General features: G+C 40.3%; 1 protein-coding gene across 2 annotated transcripts in view; it reads left to right on the plus strand.

Moving 5' to 3' along the window:
* The window catches only part of porb (P450 (cytochrome) oxidoreductase b), a 52,121-nt gene extending 36,701 nt beyond the window's left edge, over positions 1–15,420 (plus strand). For both annotated transcript variants that reach the window (XM_039654839.2, XM_039654840.2), the window contains 8 exons: positions 4,287–4,403; positions 6,120–6,238; positions 6,331–6,512; positions 7,399–7,548; positions 11,279–11,546; positions 13,233–13,378; positions 14,313–14,398; positions 14,507–15,420. In XM_039654839.2, the coding sequence (XP_039510773.1) occupies positions 4,287–4,403; positions 6,120–6,238; positions 6,331–6,512; positions 7,399–7,548; positions 11,279–11,546; positions 13,233–13,378; positions 14,313–14,398; positions 14,507–14,651 (1,213 nt within the window). In that variant the 3' untranslated portion in view covers positions 14,652–15,420. The remainder of the gene's footprint in view (positions 1–4,286; positions 4,404–6,119; positions 6,239–6,330; positions 6,513–7,398; positions 7,549–11,278; positions 11,547–13,232; positions 13,379–14,312; positions 14,399–14,506) is intronic.
* The last annotated feature ends 268 nt before the right edge of the window (positions 15,421–15,688 follow it).

Genomic DNA, 15,688 nt, shown 5'->3' on the forward strand with positions numbered 1-15,688 from the left:
GACAATGACACATGCAAAGTTTGGTGTCAAAATGTGAAGGCATTGCAGAGATAAAGCCTAAATAGTAATTTTGGCAGCATGCCTAAACTTTGATGCTGTAGTATACGAAAACGGTTTTGTCTATCATCGTGCAATTCATAACTTTTAGCCGGCACGGTCTGGAGATGATACGATTCAATTTTCGTGAAAATCGGACAAGCGGTCTAGGAGGAGTTCGAAAAAGAAGGTTTTTCAAAGAAATAAAGATGGCGGACAGGAAGTTTTCCTGATTATGCAAAACCTGATATCTGTTTTCGGCATAACCCAAGGAATATATTAAGATCAGTTTCATTGCAATAGGCAAATTTATTCAAAAGTTATTAGCGTTCTCAGAAATTAATTATAACTTTTGACCAACAGGTGGCGCTGTCTCAAAATCTTTTGAGTACCTTCAGGGCATGCTGCTTATGGCACACACTGAGTTTTGTAATATTACACCAATGCATTTGTTTAGTATAGCATTTTATTTCACAAAACTCTATTGAAGTCAATGGGAATTTCACGTTTTGTTCTATTATAGCGCCACCAAGAGGCTCAGTCCCACAATTTTTTTTATGTGTCCTCAGAGTGACCCCATACATATGTGTGTCAATTTTGGTGCAAATATCTCAATTCACTTCCGAGTTATAAACATTTATATGAAAAAACACGTAAAAAATGACTGACACATGACTTTGTTTGAATTTTACTACCCCTTACTATCAATATTTTCGCATTTGGGCATTTGCATATAGTTAACAAGCTATGATTCCGTGTTTCTGGCGGTGGTTTCGTCTCGATCGGAACAGCGGTTTTGAAGATATCGCCAAGTGTTTTTTTCGCGCTAAATCGCTACGCTACACCAACCGTAACACGAAACCCAGCATGTTTAGTATCGTTGGACTCGGCAACGATTCAGGAACTGAAAAAGATGACTCCCGTGAAAATAAGTGTACCACACCCAAAGTTATAAGCGCTTGAAAAAAACAATTCACCACTAGGTGGCGCTGTTTCGAAACTTCTCAGGCTTCTTCAGGGCATCGTACTGATGACCCATACCGAGTTTCGTAACAATTCGTTCATGCGTTCAAAAAATACAGCATTTTAGCACATAATTCAAAATGGCCGACAGCCAAAATGGCCGATCTGGGAAAATTGGATATCAGTCGACTTGGCATGATGCCCTGAATCTAACGAGATGAAGTTTATGATTTTTGGACAAACCGTTCAGAAGTTACGAGCAAAAATAGCCATTTTTCATATCTCCGGACCACTAGGTGGCGCTGCGCCGAAACGCAGCACGTAGCCTCAGGTCATGCTTGTGATGACACGTACAAAGTTTGGTCTGAAAACGAGTAAGCGTTGCGGAGATACAGCCTCACGTCTGTTTTTGCAAGCGCTACGTAAAATTAGTTTGCGAGCTTATCGAAAACGGTTATTCGAATCATCATGAATTCCATAACTTTTTGTCAGCACTGCCTGGAGATGATCCGGTGCGATTTTGGTGAAAATCGGACAAAGCGTCTAGGACGAGTTCGCAAAAGTAGGTTTTTTGGAAAATTCAAAATGGCGGCCAATTTTTTATGACGGAAAATGACGTCATTGGGTGCGATCGAATCGGCATGAGCTCAGGAACAAGAGGAAAAAAGAATTTTGTTGATAGGCCTTACGGTTCAAAAGTTATTAGCATAATAAAAGTGAAACTTTGGACAGTTGGTGGCGCTAGAGGGAATGCATTAGAGACACCAAAATTGGTGTATTTAAAGTTGGGACTGTCCTCTATCAGAATGTCAAACCAAAACAACTTTCCCGCAAACCGGTCTATGGGCTGCCATAGACGCCAAGTCAGAAACGGAAGAAGAATAATAAATATAGCTGCAAGCAGCCATTACCGGGGCCAAGCGCAAGAAGCGGCAACATATGCCAAAATGGCAAGGAGTGGCAGACCAACTGCAACAAGGAGCAATTAAGGGCATTTTGAGAGAACTTTGGGCAAATGGCTAAGAAAATCACATAAACATTACCTTATAAGATGATTTAATGGGTTATCACTTTCGAACAATAGGTGGCGCAGTTACGAAATAGATGTGTGGTCAGAGTGAGGTGACAATGACACATGCAAAGTTTGGTGTCAAAATGTGAAGGCATTGCAGAGATAAAGCCTAAATAGTAATTTTGGCAGCATGCCTAAATTTTGATGCTGTGGTATACAAAAACGGTTTTGTCTATCATCGTGCAATTCATAACTTTTAGTCGGCACGGTCTGGAAATGATACGATTCAATTTTCGTGAAAATCGGACAAACGGTCTAGGAGGAGTTCGAAAAAGAAGGTTTTTCAAAGAAATAAAGATGGCGAACAGGACGTTTGTCTGATTATGGAAAACCTGATATCTATGTTTTCGGCATAACCGAAGGAATCTATTAAGATCAGTTTCATTGCAATAGGCAAATTTATTCAAAAGTTATTAGCGTTCTCAGAAATTATTTATAACTTTTGACCAACAGGTGGCGCTGTCTCAAAATCTTTTGAGTACCTTCAGGGCATGCTGCTTATGGCACACACTGAGTTTTGTAATATTACACCAATGCATTTGTTTAGTATAGCATTTTAATTCACAAAACTCTATTGAAGTCAATGGGAATTTCACGTTTTGTTCTATTATAGCGCCACCAAGAGGCTCAGTCCCACAATTTTTTTTATGTGTCCTCAGAGTGACCCCATACATATGTGTGTCAATTTTGGTGCAAATATCTCAATTCGCTTCCGAGTTATAAACATTTATATGAAAAAACACGTAAAAAATGACTGACACATGACTTTGTTTGAATTTTACTACCCCTTACTATCAATATTTTCGCATTTGGGCATTTTCATATGGTTAACGAGCTATGATTCCGTGTTTCTGGCGGTGGTTTCGTCTCGATCGGAACAGCGGTTTTGAAGATATCGCCAAGTGTTTTTTTCGCGCTAAATCGCTACGCTACACCAACCGTAACACGAAACCCAGCATGTTTAGTATAGTTGGACTCGGCAACGATTCAGGAACTCAAAAAGATGACTCCCGTGAAAATAAGTGTACCACACCCAAAGTTATAAGCGCTTGAAAAAAAAATTTCACCACTAGGTGGCGCTGTTTCGAAACTTCTCAGGCTCCTTCAGGGCATCGTACTGATGACCCATACCGAGTTTCGTAACAATTCGTTCATGCGTTCAAAAAATACAGCATTTTAGCACATAATTCAAAATGGCCGACCGCCAAAATGGCCGTTCTGGGAAAATTGGATATCGGTGGACTCGGCATGACGCCCTGAATCTAACGAGACCAAATTTATGATTTTTGGACAAACCGTTCAGAAGTTACGAGCAAAAATAGCCATTTTTCATATATCCGGACCACTAGGTGGCGCTGCGCCGAAACGCAGCACGTAGCCTCAGGTCATGCTTGTGATAACACGTACCAAGTTTGGTCTGAAAACGAGTAAGCGTTGCGGAGATACAACCTCACGTCTGTTTTCGCAAGCGCTACGTAAATTTTGTTTACGCGTTTATCGAAAACGGTTATTCGAATCATCTTGAATTCCATAACTTTTTGTCAGCACTGCCTGGAGATGATCCGGTGCGATTTTGGTGAAAATCGGACAAACCGTCTAGGACGAGTTCGCAAAAGTAGGTTTTTTGGAAAATTCAAAATGGCGGCCGTTTTTTTATGACGGAAAATGACGTCATAGGGTGCGATCGAATCGGCATGAGCTCAGGAACAAGAGGAAAAAAGAATTTTGTTGATAGGCCTTACGGTTCAAAAGTTATTAGCATAATAAAAGTGAAACTTTGGACAGTTGGTGGCGCTAGAGGGAATGAGTTAGAGACACCAAAATTGGTGTAATTAAAGTTGGGACTGTCCTCTATCAGAATGTCAAACCAAAACAACTTTCCCGCAAACCGGTCTATGGGCTGCCATAGACGCCAAGTCGGAAACGGAAGAAGAATAATAATAATAATAGGAAACGGAACAGATACAATAGGTGCCTCCGCACCTTCGGTGCTTGGCCCCTAATAATTTAATAAAAACCATATTTTGACAGAAAAAACTGACATTCAATCTATATTTAGACTTTACTGAAAACGCACAAGCGCGACATCTGATGGGTTTTCCCAGATCGCATCACATTTCTGCTCTGTGCCCTGTGTTCTGTGCCATCTCTGACCCATCAAGTGTGCTTGGTGTATTGTCTGTTATTCATTGTGTCATTCATTGTGTTCTCACAGGCCGTTTGATTCGAAGAACCCTTTCCTGGCACCAGTCACTGTGAACCGCAAGCTGAACAAGGGCGGCGAGAGGCATCTGATGCACCTGGAGCTGGACATCACTGGCTCTAAAATCAGGTGCTGTGTGTGATCTTACACTGCGTTATCTTTACACTGCGTGATCTCACACGGCGTGATCTCACACTGCGGGATCTTACACTGCGTGATCTTACACTGCGTGATCTTACACTGCGTGATCTTACACTGCGTGATCTCACACGGCGTGATCTCACACGGCGTGATCTCACACTGCGGGATCTTACACTGCGTGATCTTACACTGCGTGATCTCACACTGCGTGATCATCTCTCACTGCGTGTTCTTACACTGCGTTATCTTTACACTGCGTTATCTCACACTGCGTGATCTCACACTGCGTGATCATCTCTCACTGCGTGTTCTTACACTGCGTTATCTTTACACTGCGTTATCTCACACTGCGTGATCTTACACTGCGTGATCTTTACACTGTGTGATCTTACACTGCGTGATCTTTACACTGCGTGATCTTTACACTGCGTGATCTTACACTGCGTGATCTTACACTGCGTGATCTTTACACTGCGTGATCTTACACTGCGTGGATCTTTACACTGCGTGATCTTACACTGCGTGATCTTTACACTGCGTGATCTTACACTGCGTGATCTTACACTGCGTGATCTTACACTGCGTGATCTTACACTGCGTGGATCTTTACACTGCGTGATCTTACACTGCGTGATCTTTACACTGTGTGATCTTTACACTGCGTGATCTTACACTGCGTGGTCTCACACTGTAATCTCACACTGCGGGATCTTACACTGCGTTATCATCTCTCACTGCCTGATCTTTACACTGTGTGATCTTACACTGCGTGATCTTTACACTGCGTGATCTCATACTGCGGGATCTTACACTGCGTGATCATCTCTCACTGCCTGATCTTTACACTGTGTGATCTTTACACTGCGTGATCTTACACTGCGTGATCTTTACACTGCGTGATCTTACACTGTGTGAGTGATCTTACACTGCGTGAACTCACACTGCGTGATCTTACACTGCGTGATCTCACACTTCGTCATCTCACACTGCGGGATCTTATACTGTGTGAGTGATCTTATACTGCGTGATCTCACACTGTGTGATCTTACACTGCGTGAACTCACACTGCGTGATCTTACACTGCGTGATCTCACACTTCGTCATCTCACACTGCGTGATCTTATACTGTGTGAGTGATCTTATACTGCGTGATCTTATACTGCGTGATCTCACATTGAGTGAGTGATCTTACACTGCGTGATCTCACACTGCGTGATCTTTACACTGCGTGCATGATCTCACACTGTGTGATCTCACATTGCGTGATTTGTGATATTGCAAATAAGTTGTGATGTTGTTCTCAATGATGTGGGTTAATATCTAAAAAATAAGTGTGGTTTCATGACCTGTTGAATGTGTAGCTATGAATAGGTAAACGGGTAGTTGACACTAATATATTGCATTACAGTGTGAGAACCTTTTATAAAGCATTATAAATCAATTATAAGTAGAAGTAAAATATATTCACTACTAGCAAATCATTGTTATTTTTAATGGACTAATTGGACCTTTGATTTAATTTCTTTGTAAAGATTGTACAGAAAGTGCATTCGCTTGATAATCAGTGTGTACGAGGGTAAGTAGCAAAATGTGGAATACAAATAATTCGTGTGTATTTCATTTTTAAATGGAGCCTTTTTTATTATTGGCAAAATGAGTTTCAGTTAGTGTTATACTAATTGCTCCTTTATACTGTATGTGCAGATATGAATCAGGAGACCATGTTGCTGTGTATCCCATCAACGACACAGCCATAGTGAACAGGATTGGTGAGATCCTTGGTGTGGACCTTGACATTGTTATCTCCCTCAACAACCTTGATGGTATGGCATTAACCTTTAAAAGTTCAACTTGAACAGTTCATTCATGTCAACATAGCTAAAATATATGTGTGTGTGTGTGTATTTCTTTTCAGAGGAGTCCAATAAGAAGCACCCCTTCCCCTGCCCCACCACGTACCGCACCGCCCTGACCCACTACCTGGACATCACGAATACTCCACGCACAAACGTGCTTTATGAAATGGCACAATATGCCACTGACCCCAAAGATCAGGAGAACATGCGGAAAATGGCCTCCTCCTCACCCGAGGGCAAAGTAAGCATCGCCGTCACCAGAGCCAAAGGCACACATCGAGCCAAATCACATAAAACGGCTTACAGCTCGCCAGACAATAAACATTTCACTCGCTTGCAAGCCGTAATATAAATTGCACTCTGTTTTACACCAATCATTTAGGAACACATTGTTGTAATATGACAATAGTAGAGTTATAGTGTTACCGATAACAGGTCAACTGTTGCAAAAGTGGGGCAAGCATCACTAGCTATGTTTCCATCCACCTATTTTATGCACATTTTGATATTGTATTAAAAACACAGCTGAATGGAAGCGGCAAATGCGCATAAATTCTAATATTAATAACTTTTCCCGATTAGAAGAAATGCGCATAAACTACGGAGGATTTACCAAATAAATCCCTCTATGTGCAACAAAAAACTCACAAGCCTTTTGGTCCCACTTTATATTAAGTGGCTTAATAACATTAACATTCATAATTTGATACAATGGTCTTACTGTGTACATACATGTTTTTACATTGTACTTATATTTTAAAAATACCTGTAACTAATTTATGTAATTAATACATAAATTGACCCTAACCTTGCCCATTTCACACCTCAATAGCAGCAATGTGTTTTACAGGACAACATGAACACAATTCACATTGTACTTATTTTTAGATGCAAGTACATAGTACTGAAAGCCACTTATATATCTAAATATATATCTAATTAATGTTTAATGGTGAACACGATAAGCAGATTGACTGTTGATTCATTAAGTGATAGACTGTAGTCTTACCTAATCAGTTTTGTCTAATCAGTCTTGTTGGAGGCAAATGCAATGTGGGACAGATTGTAATTGTTGTTGTTGTGCAATAGCTAACAGTGTTTGTGACATTGTCGTTGTCATATTTCAGGCATTGTACCAGAGCTGGGTGCTGGACTCAAGTAGGAATATTTTGGCTATTCTAGAGGATTTGCCGTCGTTGCGTCCTCCCATTGACCACCTCTGTGAGCTCCTGCCGCGACTGCAGGCCCGCTACTACTCCATTGCATCCTCCTCCAAGGTCAGACATTTCTACTTCACGTTAAAGACGGAATGTGTGACTTTTTGGATCGGTGTTTGCGTTAACATTTCTACAAATGCTAATATTTCACTCATGGGTTACATTTCACTTGTTAAGCTTCTTTGGTGAGCTTCTTTCCAGAAAAGACTGCAAATGAAAACACATCTCCGTTTATTGTGCATGCATTTATATTTGTCTCATTTTAATCGGCTCCACTGTGGTGATATTTTAGTTGGGGCTCAGCGCTGTCAGCTGTGTTTTCTGTTGCAGCAAGAATGTCACAGACATAATTTAAAAAGGCTAAAATGTTTCGTTTTATACTAGGTAAATTTCGTAAATAAATCGAAGTAAATTTCGATTTATACTAGGTGGCATGACGATGCTTGAGGAACAATTTGGAGAGACTTCTACAAATACGAACCGTCATGCTGAAGTGCTGATGAAATGTAAATTTGATACATTCGAGAAGACTCGTAATGAAAAAAATGCGGTGCAGCAAACCCAATGGGCAGTGAAATACTTCGGTGACTGTGTGGTGACAGGTTTGGGATTAAGCGCATCGGACAGTTTTATGGTGCTGAAATTTACGGTGTGATGCTCCGGTTTATCACGACCCTCTCTTCTCATTGTCTTTGTGACTCCAACGAAAACATTATTGGATGAGGTGAATTCGCTGTCTCTTATCAGACACCAGGACAAACTCAAAGGTGGATCATTCAGGAATCTGTTCAGACCCGCACGTAACGCTACATAGATCCCATATTTTTCTCCTGTGGAGCTTCTGACAGTTCTGTAGAAGTCACGGATATTAAAGTGCGTTGAGTTCCGTCTTGGTGATTTGTTTAAAATCTATGCTGCAACCCTTTTCACTACACTAGTCACTGAAGCATTTCACTGCCCATTGGGCACAGTATTTTTTTCATTACGTATTTACGAGTCTTCTCGAATGTTACATTTCAGCACTTCAGCATGACGGTTCGTATTTGTAGAAGTCTCTCCAAATTGTTCCTCAAACCACTTATCCATCGTCATGCCACCTAGTAAATCGAAATTTACTTTAAACATTTTAGCCTTTTTAATTCTTACGTTTTTTTTTCTATGTTTAGCCTATGTTGCTATGGGTGTTGCTAAGGGCGCAGTGATAAATAGAACCGTTGGGTGAAGCGGTCATAGCCGTGTTTTATCGTCAATCAGAATCAAGGATTGGAACTAACCGTTTTATAAAAAATTCTAAACAATCACTTCACAAATGATATTAATATTTTATTTTGAGTGAATAAATAACAATATTTGGATACATTATAATAGTATAATTGTAATATTTGGAACATTTAAATTACACATAAGGCAGTTTTTATATCAACTTTTTATGTTTCTACTCCAATTCTTTCATTTTGTTGTTGAAATATAAACTTTAAAGTAGTGGTAATAAAAAAACAGACATTTTCATAACTGAATCAAACATACATTAAATAAAGGCATCAGCTTAAGTACAAATATAATGAATGTTTAGTAAAGTGCATGTATTTAGCAAAATACTCAGCTGAGTTATTTTCTCTCTTTAACTGAGCACTGCGACACAGAGCACACTGAAAGTCACATCCATTTGTGGTTTAATAAATAAACAAGGCCACTTTGCTTTTATTCGACTAATGAGATGCTTTACCATTAAAGTGCCCCATTATGCCTTTTCTGGATATTATCTTTGTATGAAATCTCAGAAGTGAAGACTAGGATACTTGGTTGTATCTTCTGCAGGATGTTTTATTTGAGAAGATGCTGCAGTCATCAAGTCCAACTAGGCATCTGGACATTGTAGTTTTATATACATTTAAGGGGCAGTGCATAGAGTTAGAGACAAAGCACCTTAAACAAAGCCCAGATATAGGAACATAACTATTCAGAGAATGGAAACGGGGCACCATAATAAGCTATCAATGACAATAGGTGAGAGTCTCAGTAATCCGGCTCATTTAACTTACAATAAAGAGAACAGGAACTGGCAGGAACATTGTTTAACAGAATCATTCATTTGATATCATCATCATCATCTTTACCTTCAATGCTAAACACAGTGTACCTTAGTTTGTCACGTGATGTTCTGTCAGGACATCGGATCAGCAGATCTTAAACGTCTCTCATGCAGTGTATAACATAGCCGTTTGTGAATGTAACATAACTGTGAAGTTTCAAAGATCAAAGTGCACGACAAATAAAGTTATTTTCTCCTAAAAAAAAGATTCTGAACTGCCTGAACCGAGTCGTCGGTCATATCCAAACTCACTTCTTTTGTCAAACCTACGTAAAAATGTAACAAAATTGCATAATGCAAGCCTATGGTCTTCATTGGCTGCCCATGAACAATGTCTACTTTGAGCTTCAAGCACTGTAGGTGTAGCTGAGGCCTGTTGTCGACATGTCGAGAAGATGCTGTTTTTAGCGCCAGATTTGGTAATGGGCTTTTTTTTTTTTACCCATGCTAAGCGTTAGACCAATCATAACAGACTGAGCCATCTGACCAATCAGAGCAGAGTAGACCAATCACAACAGACTGAGCCATCTGAGCAATCAGAGCAGAGTAGACCAATCACAACAGACTGAGCCATCTGACCAATCAGAGCAGAGTAGACCAATCATAACAGACTGAGCCATCTGACCAATCAGAGCAGAGTAGACCAATCACAACAGACTGAGCCATCTGAGCAATCAGAGCAGAGTAGACCAATCACAACAGACTGAGCCATCTGACCAATCAGAGCAGAGTAGACCAATCACAACAGACTGAGCCATCTGACCAATCAGAGCAGAGTAGACCAATCACAACAGACTGAGCCATCTGACCAATCAGAGCAGAGTAGACCAATCACAACAGACTGAGCCATCTGACCAATCAGAGCAGAGTAGACCAATCACAACAGACTGAGCCATCTGACCAATCAGAGCAGAGCAGACCAATCACAACAGACGATGCCATCTGACCAATCAGAGCAGAGTAGACCAATCACAACAGACTGAGCCATCTGACCAATCAGAGCAGAGTAGACCAATCACAACAGACTGGGCCATCTGACCAATCAGAGCACAGCAGACCAATCAGAGCACAGAAGACCAATCACAACAGACTGGGCCATCTGACCAATCAGAGTAGAGCACAGTTGACCAATCACAACAGACTGGGCCATCTGACCAATCAGAGCACAGCAGACCAATCACAACAGACTGGGCCATCTGACCAATCAGAGCAGAGCACAGTTGATCAATCACAACAGACTGGACCATCTGACCAATCAGAGCAGAGCACAGTTGGACCAATCACAACAGACTGGGCCATCTGACCAATCAGAGCAGAGCAGAGTAGACCAATCACACAGACTGAGCCATCTGACCAATCAGAGCAGAGCAGACCAATCACACAGACTGAGCCATCTGACCAATCAGAGCAGAGCAGAGTAGACCAATCACACAGACTGAGCCATCTGACCAATCAGAGCAGAGCAGACCAATCACACAGACTGAGCCATCTGACCAATCAGAGCAGAGTAGACCCTCTGAAAGGAGGGGTTTAGAGAGACTGAATCTTCGAATGAAGCGTTTTCATATGCAGTGCATATGAGAGAAATATAGTGTTTGTTATATTTTTATTTTTTATAGTGTTTATAGGGTCTCTTTAAAATGAAATAATTGACTTTGTATGTTGTGTGTGTTTAAATGTTTGCTGCGTGTGACACAGGTCCACCCCAACAGCGTCCACATCTGTGCTGTAGTGGTGGAGTATGAGACCAAGACTGGCCGTGTGAATAAAGGAGTGGCCACGAACTGGCTGAAGAACAAGATGCCCACCGACAACGGACACAAGGCTACAGTGCCCATGTACATCCGCAAATCCCAGTTCCGCCTGCCCTTCAAGGCCACAAACCCAGTCATAATGATCGGACCTGGGACTGGAATCGCACCCTTCATTGGCTTCGTTCAGGAGCGCGGCTGGCTCAAAGAACAAGGTAGGAGTCGCGCAGTTCACGGACTTCTGCTGTTGTGTGCTTATTACGATCAGAAGAGGCAATGGAGGCGGAGACATTCTCCTAAATGTGTTCAAAATCAACGCAACAACTGAAGTAATCGCATTTAACTTTTGTTCTAATTGATTTGCTTACTATGTGCAGAAATCAGATGCATGATATACAGCATGTGTCTGTTTTCCATATATGTCTTTCACACACAGTAGCCCAGGTGAGTTTTAAACACTGCACGGATGTTAGCTACTGAAGTCACCGAGTTAAAGGAATAGTTCACTTCATTTATATTTTTGTATTTACTCGCCCTCACGTTGTTTCAAACCTGTATGAACACAAAAGGAGATAGTTTGAAGATTGTGGTAACCAGACAGTTGATGCATCCCATATATTGGATTTGGCCGCCATCTTGGTCCCGAGGGTCGCTGGCTCCGGCGCCCTAGCTAAATCGTTTCGGTATGACCTGAGCTACATCTGTGCCAAATTTGGCCCTTTTAGATGAATTTGCGCGAAAATGTGCTTAAGGCCCCCAACTAATAGACTCCCAAAGTAGGGGAAAAAGACTATGGAAGTCTGCTCATTTTTAAGTCAATTATTCCTTTACGTGCAGTGAGTGGTCTTCTCTTGTTATTTGATTACCATCAATGACACAGACGGCCACTGTTGTACGAGTTTACCCAATGCACGGATCTAATAACTGTAATGTCACATCAGGACTTCTCCTGTATCTTGTAACTCCACTCTCAGAAATGTGTAGTTTTTCCGGTCAAGTTGTTGCATTTGTTCTTCAAATGATTCATTTAAGTTTGTCCCAGACGTTGATGTAAAAACACAGCACATGTTCAATCTACAGAGAGGCACAGTCTAGGTGTGATGTGAAGAGTTCACAGGTTCCTCCTTACTTTCCCTGTCCGCTCTTTAACTATTATAGAAAGAGAGAAGCCCAAACATAACAATAATGTGCAGTATATCATTGTAATATTCCACATTTACCAGTTTCATTTACAATACCCATATAGAATTGCATTGGTAGCAGTGACAGATTCATACATACTTGTTTAACAACTATATTTACTTGCATATATTAAGAGCATAAATATAACCATTTGATTTTAGGGACGTATTATCTTTTTATGTACTTTTTATAGTTGGGGAAATGCATTACAATATTGCATTACTTCCGTAAAAAGTTACTTTGTTATTTTTTGGGAAAGTAATGTAATGTGATGTTTATCTGTTTGTGAGATCATATACATAAAGTATATTTGTTTAATAATTTAACATTTGATTATTTAACATATTTAATTTGCAGGTTTGCATATCAGTGTTTTTGTTCATTTTAAGGAGTAAATGCCTACAGGAATCATCATGTTCACACAGCTCTGCACTTACTCCTGGTTTCTCTCAACATGGGGACAGGAGAGCTGGCGGTCAATACATGCGTCACATATTTGAACATTTATAAAGTAATGTTACATTACTAGTTACTCGAAAAAGTAATCAGATTGTGTAACTGGCGCTACTTGTGATGTTTCACCCCAACACTGATTGGGACTCTTAGGATCTGCATTACCCACTACACTAGTTTTACAAACAATGGGAATTGGGAAGTTATGTGCAAATCCCTACGTTTGTAACCCTTATGCAATCAACATCTTGATTTCCCGTTTGCAGGTAAGGAAGTTGGAGAGACCGAGTTGTACTTTGGCTGTCGTCGCAAGAACGAGGACTTTCTGTACCAAGAGGAGCTCGAGGGGTTTGAGAAGACTGGCGTTCTGACGGCACTCAATGTAGCTTTTTCCAGAGACCAGGCACAGAAGGTACCGTAACACACACACACACACCTCTACAGTTATTTTGGCCCACTATCAAATGTGTCTCCCTAAAAAACTTTGGTAACATTATTTTTGTGATTGAGAGACAAAATATTTTTTTTAAAAATCCACACTTCCTCTCTGAAACCATCTTATATTTAATCAAAAACTATAAACGGCATGGCATTAAAGGAGTAGTTCACTTTTAAAAAAACTTTTGCTGATAATTTACTCACCCCCATGTCATCCAAGATGTCCACGTCTTTCTTTCTTCAGTCGAAAAGAAATGAAGGTTTTTGATGAAAACATTCCAGGATTTTCTCCATATAATGGACTTCAATGGGAACCAAACGGTTCAAGGTCCAAATGAGCGTTTCAGTGCAGCTAAAAAGGGCTTTAAACGACACCAGACGATGAATAAGGGTCTTGTCTAGGACCCTTCGAGTTATGACTCGAAAAAAGATTTGTTCATTTTGATGAACGAGTTTGAACAGGAGAGTCACAAACGTGCATCACAGAACAGAGCAAGGCGAGCATTTGTGCTTATAAAACTTAAACTTTGTTATTTATTTATTTATTTCTAAAATTCGCTTGATTAGACCCTTATTCATCGTCTGGTGTCATTTAAAGCCCTTTGAAGCTGCACTGATACTCTCATTTGGACCTTGAACCGTTTGGTTCCCATTGAAGTCCATTATATGGAGAAAAATCCTGGAATGTTTTCATCAAAAACCTTAATTTCTTTTCGACTGAAGAAAGAATGACATGGACATCTTGGATGACAAGGGGGTGAGTAAATTATCAGCAAAAGTTTTTTAAAAGTGAACTACTCCTTTAATGCATCTCTGAATGAATCATGGGAAAAGGGTGAGCTTATCTGTTTTTATGAACTGTTTAACCATTCTTTGCATCACTTACTTTATTTTGTATTCACACCCAGGTGTATGTACAACATCTCCTGAAGAACAACAAGGAGGGTCTTTGGAAACGAATCCACACAGACAATGCCCACATCTACATCTGTGGGTGCGTATACCGAACGAGTCCGAAAAATCGAACGCATGCCGAGACATCATGAGACCGAGGCACCCCTAAAACTGCTCTAATTTTGCCGATTTTGATTTTCCCCCGCAGAGACGCCCGAAACATGGCCCGGGACGTGCAGAACGCCTTCTACGAGATCGCAGAGGAGCTGGGAGGAATGAGCCGCGCTCAGGCTGTAGATTACATCAAGAAACTGATGACTAAAGGACGATATTCACAGGACGTCTGGAGTTAAAGCACCCGCAACATTCCTGCTGGTTTTTATAAGGAAGAGTTTATATGTGTTTTGCCGTCATCATTCTGACGTTTGTCTAAGAAAAGAAAACACTTGACACACATTCCCTCATTTTATAGTGAAAACTTACTAATCGAACACATTTTATGCATGGACCTTTGTAATGGGATGGGTTGTAAGCATGAAGAAACTTTAACTCACTGAAAAACAGTTCTTCCTGTAGAGATTTTAACTGATATTTGATGATTTCCTGTTAATTTCCGAAATATTTTGGAAACCTTCAGAGGATCACACTTATTTTATTTTTTGTAGTTCTCTTAAGCATTTTAATGTCTTTATCTCTTATCCCATTATTTTTATTATTATTTTTTTAATTATGGGTGAATATGAGTGTAACCATTTCAATCTGGATGAGCCTAACAGATTTAATTAACCCTGGAAGTGCCAGAAATACTCAACCCTATTCTGTTCTCACAACGACTACACTAGACGCACTAGTCTCTGAGAATGTGGAGAAACAGACGCGGGTCTGAAGAACTGATTGGTCAAGCTCCTGTGCCTTATTTCCTGTGTTGTTTGCCTTTTCCTTAGTGCATCTTGAAGACCAGCATTGCTGCTGAAAACGTGACTATTTTGGGAGATGATAGAAGAAGTAGATGTAGTTGTTTGGGCAGGACCTCATCAAGTTTTATATGCAAACTATTGTTTCCATTACATTACAACTCTTTAGGCATATCCATGTAATGATTAAATTTTCATTTTAACATCACCTTTGTCCTTAACCCATGTTTGTTCACTTCCACCTGTCTGATTTGATCCTCTACGTGTAAGGACAGTTTTGTTTTTAATCTTAGAGGTAGTTTGCCTATTATTAGACACACCTGCTTTTTAATTAATATTTCCCACATTTTACGATATTATTAAGTCATCAACATTAACGTGTGGAAGTGGGAGAGATGTTCGTCTTAGCAAAATGTATTTGATTGTTGTTACCATTGTTGGATTTCGCATGCTGAAAGTTGTGTGACGCAATTAAA

This window comes from Pimephales promelas, chromosome 16 (assembly GCF_988280905.1).
Source record: "Pimephales promelas chromosome 16, fPimPro1.hap1.1, whole genome shotgun sequence".
Lineage (NCBI taxonomy): Eukaryota > Metazoa > Chordata > Actinopteri > Cypriniformes > Leuciscidae > Pimephales > Pimephales promelas.